The sequence below is a fragment of the Peromyscus californicus genome, unplaced genomic scaffold, assembly GCF_007827085.1.
Source record: "Peromyscus californicus insignis strain IS unplaced genomic scaffold, ASM782708v3 Scaffold_2__1_contigs__length_46816999, whole genome shotgun sequence".
Taxonomy (NCBI): Eukaryota; Metazoa; Chordata; class Mammalia; order Rodentia; family Cricetidae; genus Peromyscus; species Peromyscus californicus.
In genome coordinates, this window is record NW_026294540.1 from 40,522,020 (window position 1) to 40,536,142 (window position 14,123).

At 46.6% G+C, this 14,123-nt stretch overlaps 1 protein-coding gene across 1 annotated transcript in view; it reads right to left on the bottom strand.

Moving 5' to 3' along the window:
* Flt1 (fms related receptor tyrosine kinase 1) overlaps positions 1-14,123 on the bottom strand; it is a 168,350-nt gene that overhangs the window by 120,630 nt on the left and 33,597 nt on the right. The window contains 4 exon segments of the mRNA XM_052754536.1: positions 2,119-2,255; positions 2,366-2,528; positions 3,751-3,786; positions 3,789-3,877. Coding sequence (XP_052610496.1) covers positions 2,119-2,255; positions 2,366-2,528; positions 3,751-3,786; positions 3,789-3,877 — 425 coding nt within the window.

Genomic DNA, 14,123 nt, shown 5'->3' on the forward strand with positions numbered 1-14,123 from the left:
CAGACACATGTTTAGGCCATTTGCGTGGTTCTCAGCAATAACAAAAGACACAACTGTCAATCACTGCTGTGAAGAGTCAGGGCCAGTCTCCAGTGTAACAGACCCAGGAGCCTTTGGGCCACTTCGTCTAGAGGAGTGACTTCCCCCTCTAAAGAGTTTTCTTCCCAAGTGTGTTGTTGGCATGGTTTGTCCTTTGGGAAGCAACTCATCCAGGCCTCCAGCTCTGTGGCCACTAGCTGCATGTGGCTATTTAATACAGTTACTCAAGATGAGGAATTTCCCACTGCAGCTAGTCAATTTAAGTGTTCATCTACCACAGTGGCTAATGGATACTTTATTGTACAAGACAGAAAGAGAATATTTCTATCACAGAAAGTTCTACAGGACAGCACTGTTTTAGAAGGTTACTGGGTGGGTGGGGGGCTGGAAAGATGACTCAGTGGTTAAGGGCACTGACTGCTTTCCCAAAGGACCCGGGGTTCAAATCCCAGCACCCATATGGCAGCTAACGACTGTCTCTAACTCCAAGATCTGACACTCTCACACAGATTTACCTGCAGGCAAAATACCAATGCAAATAAAAGTAAATAAATTTAAGAAAAAAAAAAGGTTATTGGTATTTGGTATATGTAGTACTAATACCCTCTTTGAATTTTTGTTATTAATTGATTCATTTTCTGTGTATGGTATGGGTGTTTTGTCTGTATGTATGTCTATACACCATGTGTGTGCCTGGGAGCCTGAGAAAGCCAGAAGAGGGTTTTGGATCCCCTGGAGTCTGGAGTTACTGATGGTTGTGAGCTACTATGTAGGTACTGGGAATTGAACCTAGGTCCTCTGTAAGAGCAGCCAGTGTTCTTAACCTCTGAGCCATCTTTCCATCCTCCAGTATCAACATTCTTTTTTGCTTGTTTGTTTGTTTGTTTGTTTGTTTTTTGAGACAGGGTTTCTCTGTGTAGCTTTGGAGCCTGTCCTGGAACTCGCTCTGTAGACCAGGCTGGTCTCGAACTCACAGAGATCCACCTGCTTCTGCCTCCCAAGTGCTGGGATTAAAGGCGTGTGCCACCGTCCAGCCCCGTATGAACATGCTTGATAGCAATAAGAACTGGATAAAAGTCTCTTCCCTCTTGACATTTATCAAGAATTTTTATTTCTATCAGAAGATATTGCTTCATGTTATTGCATTTTGATTTAAATGGAGTAGCAGTATTTTCTAGAAAATGGTCAATATCTGATCAGTTCCTATAGGGAACATATTACATCTTCTGTTGCAAAGTTTTTCTATTTCCACGGGGGGGGGGGGGGGGGGGGGGGGGGGGGGGGAAGTTGGTGAAAACAAGTTGGAGCTGAAGCATTAATCTTTTGTTCACTATTTAATCATAAATTAATTTTGATTGGCAGTCTGAATGACATAACAAATGCCCATCCTTGGGATGTGCGACGTAAATCACCGTGGCACATGAGAAATGGGAGCGGGCCTCCGGCCAGCATTTTCTTCCCAGCTTATCGCTGTTTTCCCATCTGTGTGTTTCAACAAGTAACTGGCGCTTGCAAGGGTGCTTCACCTGAATAAGGAAACCAGCTCTGCCTCCATTCCTCTCATTTTCGCTCTTGAAGGACAGAATGGCCCCTTTGACAGTTAACGAGTGCCCCATTGGCTGGCTGGCTTGAAGTATCTTTGCCAAACACACCGTAATCAGGTGCCTGACTGTCTGCCAGAACCTTCTATGAATGCACTGACAAGGACAATCTCCTGAAAAGTTGTTATGACAAAAGATAGTCCTTGCCTGGCATTTAGTGATAAATCCCCTCCCTTCTTGCAATCCTAATGAGGGACGGACCGGTCCGCTTGCCTTCCAGACTCACCAGTGGAAACAGCAGCCTTTACCCTTCAAAACAAGCCCCAGACATCAAAGCCCGGATCTGCACTATCACAGCCAGGCACCGCCAGGCCAGGGAGGCACCCGTTCAAACCTGCCGCTTTCCTGTCCACCCACACCGCCCTGGGAGCAGGATTTTCTCATTTTTCCCACTTCAAAAACCCAGTGGGATTTCACTCGCTCAAAGCAGATACAAACAGTGCCCCGAGGGAGGAAGAACTGGAAAAGCGGCACTCACTTTACCAGGGTAATTCCAGCTCATCTGCACCCTCGTGTTCAGGTCAGTGGTCGCGGTGCAGTTGAGGATGAGAGTTTGACCGTGGAGCAATCTCACTGGGCTTGGAGGCCTTATGTGGACATCTAGGATTGTATTGGCTGCAAGTATAAGATGAAAAAAAAATGTTTAAAAAAAAATGAAGATTTCACAGGTCAGATGGAGGCTAAGGACTGTGCCCGGGGTCCACACCCGTGGGGAGAGCACTTACTTTGCCGATAGGTCAAATAGTTGGTCTGGTACAGGTGCCCGTTGACTGTGGCCTCGCAGTTCAGAAGTCCTATTTCCCTGTAAGTGGCATTTGCTATTATAAAGCCTTTCCTACTGTCCCATATAATTCTTTCTCCATCAGGGGTCAAAGTATCCGATGGGAACTGCGAAGAAAGAAGCATGCTTAACAAGAGTCCTGGTAGGGATGTGTCAACACGAGGAAACATGGCTTCCATCTGCAGTGCAAACCGCTGCGCTGAACCATTCACGGAGGGTGCGGGGACACTGACTGAGAAGTCACAAGATCAACCCCAGGGCCCACTGTGGCCAGGAGTCCCATGCACTCAAACCGAGCTATTTTTTTGAGCAGTTGAGTAAGACTCCCCTACTGACTCCAGTCCTGACACCTACTGGCAACAGGACACAGATGGGATGGGGGCTCAAACCTGTCCCTGAGGGACACTTCTGACTTCCCAACTACAGTCACTGCTCAAAGCTTGCCTGATACCCACTTTTTTGTTTTTGTTTTTTTTAATAATTTATTTATTTGTATTTTATGTGCATTGGTGTTTTGCCCACATGTGTATGAGGGTGCTGGATCCCTAGGAACTGGAGTTACAGACAGTTGTGAGCTGCCATGTGGGTGCTGGGAATTAAGCCAGGTCTTCTGGAAGAGCAGCCAGTGCTCTTAACCGCTGAGGCATCTCTCCAGCCCCTGATACCCACCCGTGTGGACTGGCTAGGTGCTGGGTGGGGTTGGGGCTGGTTGGTCCTTACCCTCTAAAGTTCTCTTGGGAAATCTTTGGAACAGTACCAGCAGCCTTCCGGCTCTTTGGATGGTCTGACATTTTCGTTCTCTCTTCCCTGGGCTTGATTGGAAACCTCTTCCTTTTCCAAATATACAACTTAGAATTTGAGGAGGACTCTCATGGATGGATTTCTTTCCCTCCTTTTTTCTAAGATGTGAAGTCTGGGTACCACCCAGGACTTAGGCCTTTGTCTCTAAGACAGGACAAACTCAGACCTGAGGCTGGTTCCTTATGTGTGAATCCCAAATAGGAGATCCTGTGGCCCTGCTGATGGCCCCAACTCTAGCCATGGATACCCTACGCAGACACCAGCTCATCCACGTGAGTGACAAAACTGACCCTTGCTTTTGGATATGTGACCGACAGTATAGCAAAACTTGTCGTAGGTTTGGTTCTTTTATTGTTTAGGTTTATGCTTAGGACACTATCTTTTGACTCTCCTTAAATACATGCCACCCCACGGGTGTTTCCTGTCCACTGAGAAGTCCAGATGTCTGTGAGAAAATTATTTCAGAGGCTTAAAATGTTGTTAACACTTTTGAGGCAAAACCGTGACAGGAGTAGTGTTGAGCTTTACCTTTTTCAGAGTGACTGTGACGTTGGGTGACGTCACCCCCGGCAGGGGATGATGAGCTCTCGTCCTTCCGTCATGTACACGACTTTAGGTATGTCGCTGTGCATCTCTATGAAAGGACTCCCTGCATCTGAGTGGGGAAAAACATAGAAGTAATTGAAAATGTAAGTCTACAGTGTCGACTGGGACTGTCCCTGGGGCTCTGCGGCAGCCACGCCAGTCCCTCACCGCACAGCAAGCAGCTTGCGCTCTGTCCCTGAATCCAGCCTTCTGTGTGTCTGTGTGTCTCCCAAAGAAACTCAGCATCGTCTTCAGTTCTTAGCCTTCAGTGGGATTACCCTGACACCCTCATATGCAGTTATACAGAACCACCACGTGCAAAAGCTTCAGGAGTGAGGGAGAAGGGGGGCAGGGGTTCTGCATAAACTTCGGCTATGTTAAGCGCCCCAGGAAGTACCCCGCCCCAGGGTCTTTGTGGCCACTGGGAAAACACAGGTGCTACCACTTGGGAGAGATGGGGGCAAGGCAGAGGTAAGCAAATGAGAGGGATTATCATTTGAATGGCAGAGGCCTCACTTGAAGGCTTTCTAGCCCTTGCCTGGTAACTAGGGATGAGTGGGGAAGCGGGCTGGGAAATGCATGCGTTTCATCTGGTTAGGCCCGTCTCTTCACCGTGCAAGGCTTATCCGCTTGCTGAGAGGTCTGGAGGAGCCTTTGCATCATCACCGAAACACCTCTTTGGAAAGTGTGGCATTGTCTCTCAGAGGCAAGGAGGAATCTAACTACCTGCTGGACTTCCTTGTCGTTCCTCCAAGGAACCAGAACAAACATCAGCTATTTCTAGAAACGTTCTCACTGTCCACCCTGCTCTTGTCTGCAGGAATCCTTGGACATCCTCAAACAATGATCCCTTATTTTGTTTGGGCTCTCACTTCCCTGACGTGGTTCCAAACTTTAGGGACCAAGAGCCCTGTATGAAAGGACCAAGGAGGCCCCGGACTCGCTGGCTGGTCCTCCCTCAACACTGGATGCTGACACAGGATGACTATTAGAGAAACAAGAAATGTCAGCGGGCAAGGGTTGCCAAACACCCACAGTGGCTGCACAGTGGCTGTCCTGAGTGAGGCTGGTGAGGTCCTGAGCACTCGGTACTTCTGAATGGGGCCTACATGGAAAGAGAGTTGAGTGAATGTAGTTACTTAAGCTAAGGAGAGTGGGCCCTCAGCCTATCATATGAATCTTAAAACAGCCCTGTAAGAAGAACAGAAGCAAAGGTTGATGTGATGTCTGCCAGTTGAAGGATGCTGGGAAGCCAGAATAAGGAGATGGGAGGTGAGGATGCAGATTCCCAATAGGTACGGTGGGGGGTGGCCCTGGAAACACCTTGATTTCAGACTTGCAGTGGCAGAGAAAACAGAAAACAAAAAAAAACTGGATCCAGGCTTTGTGATCCACACCCATAATCCCAGCAAGTTAGTCAAGGAAGCAGGACAAATGGCCAGCCTTGGCTACTTGGCTAGGTACCTTTCTTTTTTAAAGGAATTGGGGGCAGGGGTGTAGGAAGTGGGAGAGGGAAAGAAGTTAGTTATCTTTGGATGTTAGTTTTATGAGTTATTGTCTCCTCCTCTCTTTTCCTTTTTATTTTTTCCTCTTTTTTCCTTCTTGCTTTTTTTTTTTCTTTTTGAGAAAAGGTCTTACTGTGTAGCTCTGGCTGGACTGAAACTCACTCTGTAGACCAGGCTGGCCTTGAACTCACACAGAGTTCTCATGCTCAGCTGGGTTATTTTCTCTGTTGGTTTTTCTAGAATAATCATATATCATTTAATAATACCCATTAAAGTTAAAACTCGAGTTAGAAAGCATATCCATTTGCACTCGAGGAAAACAAGCCATTTGTCCTTGATCGGCGTTCATTTTGACTGTCACCGTTTATAATAGAGCTGTTTTGTTGATTAGGAATTCTCGGTGGGTGTAGAACATGAGCAAAGGGAGAAAATAAGTGATGTGGAGACGGGGTGCTGGTCAGAACCAAATCCTCCACTAGATGAGGTTGCTGAGGCAGACGCCCAGCAGGGCCAGGCCTGCATCATGCTCTCTCTTTCTCCTGCAAGTCTCTCTACAATAGAGAGAGAGAGATGATAGACAGACAGACAGACAGACAGACAGAGTGTCCCAAAGGTAAACAGAAATAACAGGAAACAGCTTAATTCCTTTAACTGAACTGTAAATCCTTCAAATTAATTTACTTTCTTCTCAGACAACCCTTTCCAACAAAGAACACTGACATCAGAAGTTTCTAGAGGAAATGGTAAACACGGTGTCATCAGCTCTCAGCTAAAGAAACAGCAATTTCAAATGGGATCATCTTTGCCTCTGAGTCCCTTTGTCCCTTTGCTCCTGTGGACTCCCCCAAACACTTAGATTTCACCCAGCTGTTGTCTCCCAAAGGCCTGCCTCAGTGTCAGCAGAGGGCCGCCGAAACTCAAAGATGGCCATCCAAACACAACCTAAAAACACATTGTTTCATCCAACACAACTGAAAACATATTGTTTGTATGTCAGCCAATGGCAGCATTAGAAGTCTACCATGTTTGCAAATGACCCCATGCCTGTATGCGCGCGCGCGCGCGCGCGCACACACACACACACACACACACACACACACACACACACACGCACACACGCACACACACTCACTCACACATACACCCACCATTCTACTCTCTGGGCTTATTAAGAGTACATTTCCTTTGCAACTTGCTTCAAGGAAGAGCACAGAATGAACTTGCCTGACATAATACAAACATTTTGTTTTGTAGGACCATAGGTATGGGAGAGGTCACGGTTCCATTAACATCACCAGTAAAACCGCTTCCTACTCCCATAGGATGTATTTGTCTTTGTTATAAAATTAAAAATGACTACTACCTCTGGCCAGTGCTGCAGAGTGGGTTCCTGCAATCAAAGTGGCTGCTTGTTGAAAGAGTGAGGAAGAGGCCAGTGCTCAGGCCGCTCACACACCGTCACCGGGGACTCAAGATAATGTACGTCTAGGTGAAAGTCATGCCGTCCTCACCCCCTGAACCTTTAGGGCTCACAGCAGTGACAGGAACCTGGCAGGTCTTCCCACCCAGGGGGGAATCCGGGCTGTCACTCTTCAGTGCAAGTGGGCGAGGAGAGATTAGAGACCCTTGCTAAGAGTAGAACTGTGTCGGTTTTTAATGGCTGTTTTTCCTTTGGGGACCTGTAATCACGATGGCACATTAAGGCACACAGTGTGGAGAATGTCATTCTGACTCCAGTTCTAACCAACACTGATGCAAGTAAGTGACCCCCTCCTCAAATTTTAAAAGCCCTTTTTTCTTTTATTTGAAAGCAGGTTCAAAAGTAAGCATCCTGTTTTCTAGCACACACACATTTAAAAAATATATTATTTTATTGTTTTTACGTGCATTGGTGTTTTGCTGTGGGTGTCAGATCCCCTGGAACTGGAGTTCCAGACAGTTGTTAGCTGCCAGGTGGGTGCTGGACATTGAACCTGGGTCCTTCGGAAGAGCAGTCAGTGCTCTAAACCACTGAGCCATCTCTCCAGCCCATGCACACACATTTTAAAGATGCATATAGACTTTTTCCTGGTTATCTTTCCCTTCATTTTTATTTTCTGCCAAGTCCTGGTCCTGGGGACTCTGAGGGATTAAAAAGGAGGGTGTGGTTTCCATTTACTGAAGAGGTGGAGAGGATAAACACTAACCAATCCCACTAAGACGTCTACATCTGGGCACGGGACTTTCGGCAGGTTTTCAGGCTGTGGATTATCTCTAACACTGACAATGGTTTGTTGATTGGTTAAAAAAAAAATTCTTTGAAATATATGCAAGACAAAGAAAAGATGCAAATTCTTCACAGACTTACACTGTCCGCCAGGGGTTTGTTAGTTCAGCTTTTCAGCTATCATGTGATTTGAGTGCCTATGACATCAGACAAAATAGACCTTTAAAAAGATTTACCTCTGTGTGTGTGTGTGTGTGTGTGTGTGTGTGTGTAGGCCACCTGTGTCTGCCACAGGTGTCTGCAAAGGCTAGAAGAGGGTGCTGGATTCCCCTGGAGCTGGAGTCACAGGTAGTGTGAGGCACCCGACATGGGTGCTGGGAACCGAACTCTGATCCTTTGGAACAAGTACTCTTGGGTCCTAAGCTGTCTGTCCAGCCCCAAACAGACTTTAAAGCAGTAAGTGTTGCTAGAGCTAAAGAATACTTAGTAAGAGTAAGAGGACCAGTCTATCAGGAAGACATAACAGCGATAAACGTGTACAACAAAACACAAGAAGAAAAGCCAACAGAACGGGAGGGAGAAATGTAGACAAACAATAACGCAAGCGCTTCAGCCTCCTACTCCCCCCGCGCCCAAGACAGGGTTTCTCTGTAGCCCTGGCTGTCCTGGAACTCACTCCATAGACCAGGCTGGCCTCGAACTCAGAGATCCGCCTGCCTCTGCCCTCTGAGTGCTAGGATTAAAGGTGTGCGCCACCCCTGCCCGGCTAGCCTCCTACTTTTTAAAAAATTAATTAGTTAATTTCATGTGTATCTATATGCTTCTGGGAGTTCGTATGCACCGGAGGAGGCCAGAAGAGGGCATTGGATCCCCTGGAACTGGAGCTACAGGCAGTTGTAGGCAGTTTACCATGTGAGTGCTAAGGACTGAACCCAGGTCTTCTGCAAGAGCAGCCAATGTTCCTAACCACTGAGCATACTACTGAAGTCCCATATTACTTCAGTAAAGATGGAATAACTGGACAGAAGATCAAACAGGAAGAAAATACTTGAGCAATACTAGTTACCAACTATACCTAACACATGCATAGAACACCCCACTCATCCAAGCAGGTTATACATTTTTTCATAAGTGCACATAGAGAATTTCAATGACAGAGCATATGCTAGGCCATAAAACAAACCTTAATAAAGTCAAAAGAATAGAATTAATGTAGAGTGTGTTATTTAGGATTCAGTAACAGAAATTGGGAAGACTGGAAAAACTAGAAATTAGATGACATATTCTTAAACAACAAGTTGGACAAAGAAGAACTCAAAGAGGGATCAGAAAATGCTATGGAATGAACAGGACAACACAAGGCATCACACTCAGAGGATGAGCTAACACATGTTTAGAGGGAAAGTAACAGCTAAGCTGATGACTGAGTCTTTGAAAAGGTGAACACAATGTGACAAAAACTTATCCAACAATCCAAGGAGAAAAAAAAAATAGACTCAAACTGCTATAAACAGAAGTGAGACACTAGAACAGACCTCATGAAAGTATAGACAGATGTGAGACATTAGAATAGAACTCATGGAAGTATAGACAGATGTGAGACATTAGAACAGGCCTCATGGAATTATAGACAGATGTGAGACATTAGAACGAACAGGCCTCATGGAAGTATAGACAGATGTGAGACACTAGAACAGACCTTATGGAAATATAGACAGATGTGAGACACTAGAACAGACCTCATGGAAGTATAGACAGATGTGAGACACTAGAACAGACCTCATGGAAGTATAGACAGATGTGAGACACTAGAACAGACCTCATAGAAGTATAGACAGATGTGAGACATTAGAACAGGCCTCATGGAAGTATAGACAGATGTGAGACATTAGAACAGGCCTCATGGAAGTATAGACAGATGTGAGACACTAGAACAGAACTCATGGAAGTATAGACAGATGTGAGACACTAGAACAGACCTTATGGAAATATAGACAGATGTGAGACATTAGAACAGACCTTATGGAAATATAGACAGATGTGAGACACTAGAACAGACCTTATGGAAATATAGACAGATGTGGGACATTAGAACAGACCTCATGGAAGTATAGACAGATGTGAGACATTAGAACAGGCCTCATGGAAGTATAGGAATTATGAAGGAATATGGTCATACACCATTACCTAGATGACTGATAAAATGGACAGCTTTCTAGAAAGGCACAAACTACTGGAAATACCAAGAGGTAGATGGCCAAAACAGACCTACAACAAGAGATTGAATCAGTTATTAGAAAACAAAATAAATCTACCTGCTCACAAGGAAACACCAAGACTCAGATGGCAAATGAATTCTACCAAACTTAAAGATTACCAATTCTTCATAAATGTTTCCCCAAAAATCAGAACAACGAAAACTTTCTAACTCATCTTATGAGGTCAATGTTCTGATGAAGCCCAGACTGAAACCTTCACAAGAAAACTATCAAATGAGTACAATGTACGATCAAAACAAACCTCAACAAAATCATGACATGTTACAGCCAGCTTGTGAGAATAAACAGCGAGGGCTGGAGAGATGGCTCAGAGGTTAAGAGCACCAACTGTTCTTCCAGAGGTCCTGAGTTCAATTCCCAGCACCCACATGTTGGCTCACAACCATCTGTAATGAGATCTGGCACCCTCTTCTGTGTACATAATAAATAAATCTTTAAAAAAAAAAAAAGAATAAACAGCGAGGGGAAAGGCTGACAAGTGCATTTCACCAAAACTGAGAACTTTCAGTCGTCAAGGAAGACTATCCAGAGAATGAAAACACAAATCCCTCCCGAACAAATGAGTGAAAATATGTGTATCTGCTAAGGCGCTTGCATCTAAAACATATAAAACACACTTATATTTAATCCTGAAAACATTTTGAGCAGTATATAACACGTATATTTATAATACATACACATCTAGATAAGAATATTTGAAACATTTATAACATTGCATAAAATAATAATAAATGTAAGACCTTTGACAACTCAGTAAGAAAGACAAATAACTCCACTGAAGAGTGCAAGAGGGCGGGGCCAGAGAGACGGCTCAGCAGTTTAGAGTATTGACCGTCCCTGCCAAAGACTCAAGTGTTGTTCTCAGCACCCACATCAGGTGGCTCACAGTCTCATGTAACTCCAGCTCCAGGGAATCCGACGCCCTCTTCCGGCCTCTGCCAGCACCCCCACACGGGTGGCACACACCCACATAGACACTCATGTATACATAAGTTAAAAGCAATAATAAAAATAACATTTTTTTTAAAAAAATAATAATTCGAAAAGACTTGAATGGATATTTCTTCCAAGATGAGATACAAAGGATTCAGTAAACACATGAAAAGTTGTCCGAGGTCAGGAGCCATTGGGAAAACACTCATCCAAGCGGTGAGTGGCCACTTCACAGCCGCCAAAATGGCTGAATGAAAGGGACATAGTAGCAAGAGCTGACGAGAGTCAGCAGTGACGGCAGCTGGGATGAGAAACGGCACGACTACATTAAACACAAAAACAAAACAATGGTTACTTCCCCAGGAGTGTCAACACAGAACTAGCGGCCTTACCATTCAGAAACCTATCTACCAATAGGTGCACACTCAAGACAATGGGCATTTATATCCACACAACAGCTTGTATACAGTATTTACTGAAGCGTTATCAAAAATAGCCATAGGCCAGGCAGTGGTAGTGCATGTTGTTAGTCCCAGCACTAGGGAGGCAGAGGCAGTTGGATCCTTGTGAGTTCAAGGCCAGCCTGATCTACATAGTTAGTTCTAGGATAGCCAAGGCTATGTAGAGAGACCCTGTCTCAAAAACTTAAAACAAGAGACAAAAAAACAACAAGAAGTCAGGGAGCAGAAATGACTGAAATGTCTATCAGCCAATAAGTGGGTCACTGAAGTGTGGTCTGTCTATCCCCACCATGTAGCATGGTTCAGTCAGCTATAGAAAGAATGAGGTGATGCATGAACCTCAAAAACACACTGTGTCAAAGAAGCCAGACACAGCTAGACTCTTGTAAGATATCCGAAAGAGGCCGATCTACCCTGCAGAAAGTAGATCGATGCTTGCTTAGGACAGAAGAGGCACGGGTTGGGGGTATGGAGTGAGTCCATGGGGTCCAGCTTTCCTTCTGAGGTGGTGGAATATGGCATATTCTGTCAATCCACGGAAGCCCACTGAATTCTCTATTGTAGACAGGTGAATCTACTTCCCCGTACAGCTTATCTGGAAAGAAAGCAGGGGACCCTGTTTTCTGAGCTGGAATGACTCCTGCTCACCCCCTGGGTCCTCACAGCCTTTCTCTCCAGCCCCAGTGCACACCCTTTCCAGGGCACTCACCAATAACGGAATTCACCCCTGTGCCAAAGCCATTGTGAACAAATGTGTCCTCAGGTCCCCCCTGGCGTCCCTGAGTCTTTGGGAGAACAATGAAGGCCTTTCTATCTTCATTTAGATGGACGAAGCTTGTGCACTCTGTGCAGGAGGTGAGCATCACACAGGGTGAACACATTGGTAGCCCCTGGTTACCCAGAGGATCAGCATCCAGGTTTAAGGGGGATAAAAAAAAAAATGTCACCGAGGCTGGCTCAGTGCCTTAGTTAGTTTTCTTGTTGCTACAGCAAGATAACAGTTAGTTAAGGAAGGAAGGATTCAGTGTGGCTGTATTTCAGTATTTCACAGTGGCAGCGGCGGGCACACAGACTGGAGTCAGTCTGTGGTTGAGGGTGCTTATAACCACAGCTTCCCCCATGGTGTTGGCTAAGAAGCAGAGGCTGGCCCGAAGGGAAGCCTGGCCACATATCTGCCACAATCTGCCAGGTCTATCTCCAGTGGCCCATACCCACCAGTGGGCCTCGGTCTGAAAGGTTCCATGGCCTCTCAACCCAGTACCACCTGCGAAGGACCAAGTACTCAAAGGCAGGAGCCTGTGGGGACCTTTCCCGTTCAAATGTGAACACTCCGCAGTAGGGCTCACCAGTGTCTGCCAAAACGACAGACACCTTACACAAAACAGTTCTGTCAGAGCACAGGGGACACAGGGAAGGACCATTGCATTCCCATCCACGATGTCACTGTAAATCAACGAAACAAACGAACCCTGAAATTAGCAATTCTGTATCTGTGTACCACAAAGGAAGAGGCACCATTCCTGAGAAGCCCTTCCTTACTACCTGCCTGGCTGCAGTGAGTGGCCCCCTCCTTGGGCTTGGTGTTAACGGTTAGACATCACCTAGCCGGCCCCTTGGGAACCGTGCCAGGAAGCAGGCAGTACTTTGGCCCGCTCAGGGTTCTGACAACGTCATCCCACGTAGCCCCATTTGCATAGCCTGTTTTTGCATGCACCAAGCCCCCTTTAAGAGGTGGGCCCCGCTTGTCTCTCTCTCTCAGTCTTCCTCTCCCCGCTCTGAACCACCACCACCACCACCACCACCACCACCACCACCACCACCACCACCCCCCCCCCCCCCCCCCCCCCCCCCCCCGTCTCTTCTTCTCTCTTCCTCTCTTATTTCCAGAGGCGCAGTCCGCGTCCCTTCTTCCCTTAATAAAATGCTCTACGTGAGCGCTGTCTGCATGGTGCGAGTGACTTTCCGCCCTGCCCCTTGACTCCACCCGCCAAGCGCCCCCCCCCACCAACCCGTGGTGCTTCCCCTACAGCAGAAGCTTGAACAGCATCAGAAGAGAAAAGAGACCATGCCTCAGCCCTGTCCTCCTGTCGCTCCTCCCCTAACAGGGAACCAGGGTCATCCTCTCTACCCACTGTCCAGCAACCTCAACACATAGGCAAAGATGTTTCTGGAGAAGACACCCGCTGAGGCGGTTTGAAAAGTGTGTAGGATGCGTTCAACTCTGCACAAACACATTTCGGGACTCAAGGTCCTTAGCAGTTTGCCCGACACAGCACAGCATGCACACCTCATACAACAGGAATGGTCCTTCGCATTCCTGGGGTTAAGTTCTAAATTCTACCCGGAAGGGGAAAATGAGACTTCTGTTTTTGTTTGTGTTTTAATGTGCAGCTACAAACTAAGTTGATTTGTCGAGGGTCTCATTGGGCATGGCGTGCTAGGTACAGGGCAGACCTTCCGTCTCCCAGGTACTCACACAAAGCAGGTTGGCCCAGTCCTCCGTTCTGCTTACCAGATAACCTGAGCCACATCTCAGAGAGAAGGCAGGCAGGGTAGGGGTGGGGGGAGAAACAGAAATGAAGGAGAAACATGCTATAACTTTCCCACTCCAAGAATGGAGGCACTTGTTTCCTGAGCTCACTCTTTTTGTTTGCCCTGGACACACGAAACTGTGAAACCTCCCCGGGGATATCACAGACACCTCAGCGTGGTCTCTTGTTGGAGATGAGGGAACCGAGACTCACGGGGGGGTGGGGGGGTGGGGGGGTGGGGGATGAGGGGGGAGGAAGTGGGGGGACGACACCTTCCCAAGCACAGGAATGGATTCAAGTTTCCTGTCTCTCCCAAACCAAAATCTGGCCCTGACACACCTGTGTCACCCAGGGGAGGCCATGACCATTGCCGTCATCCACACATGTTGGGAGAAACCATG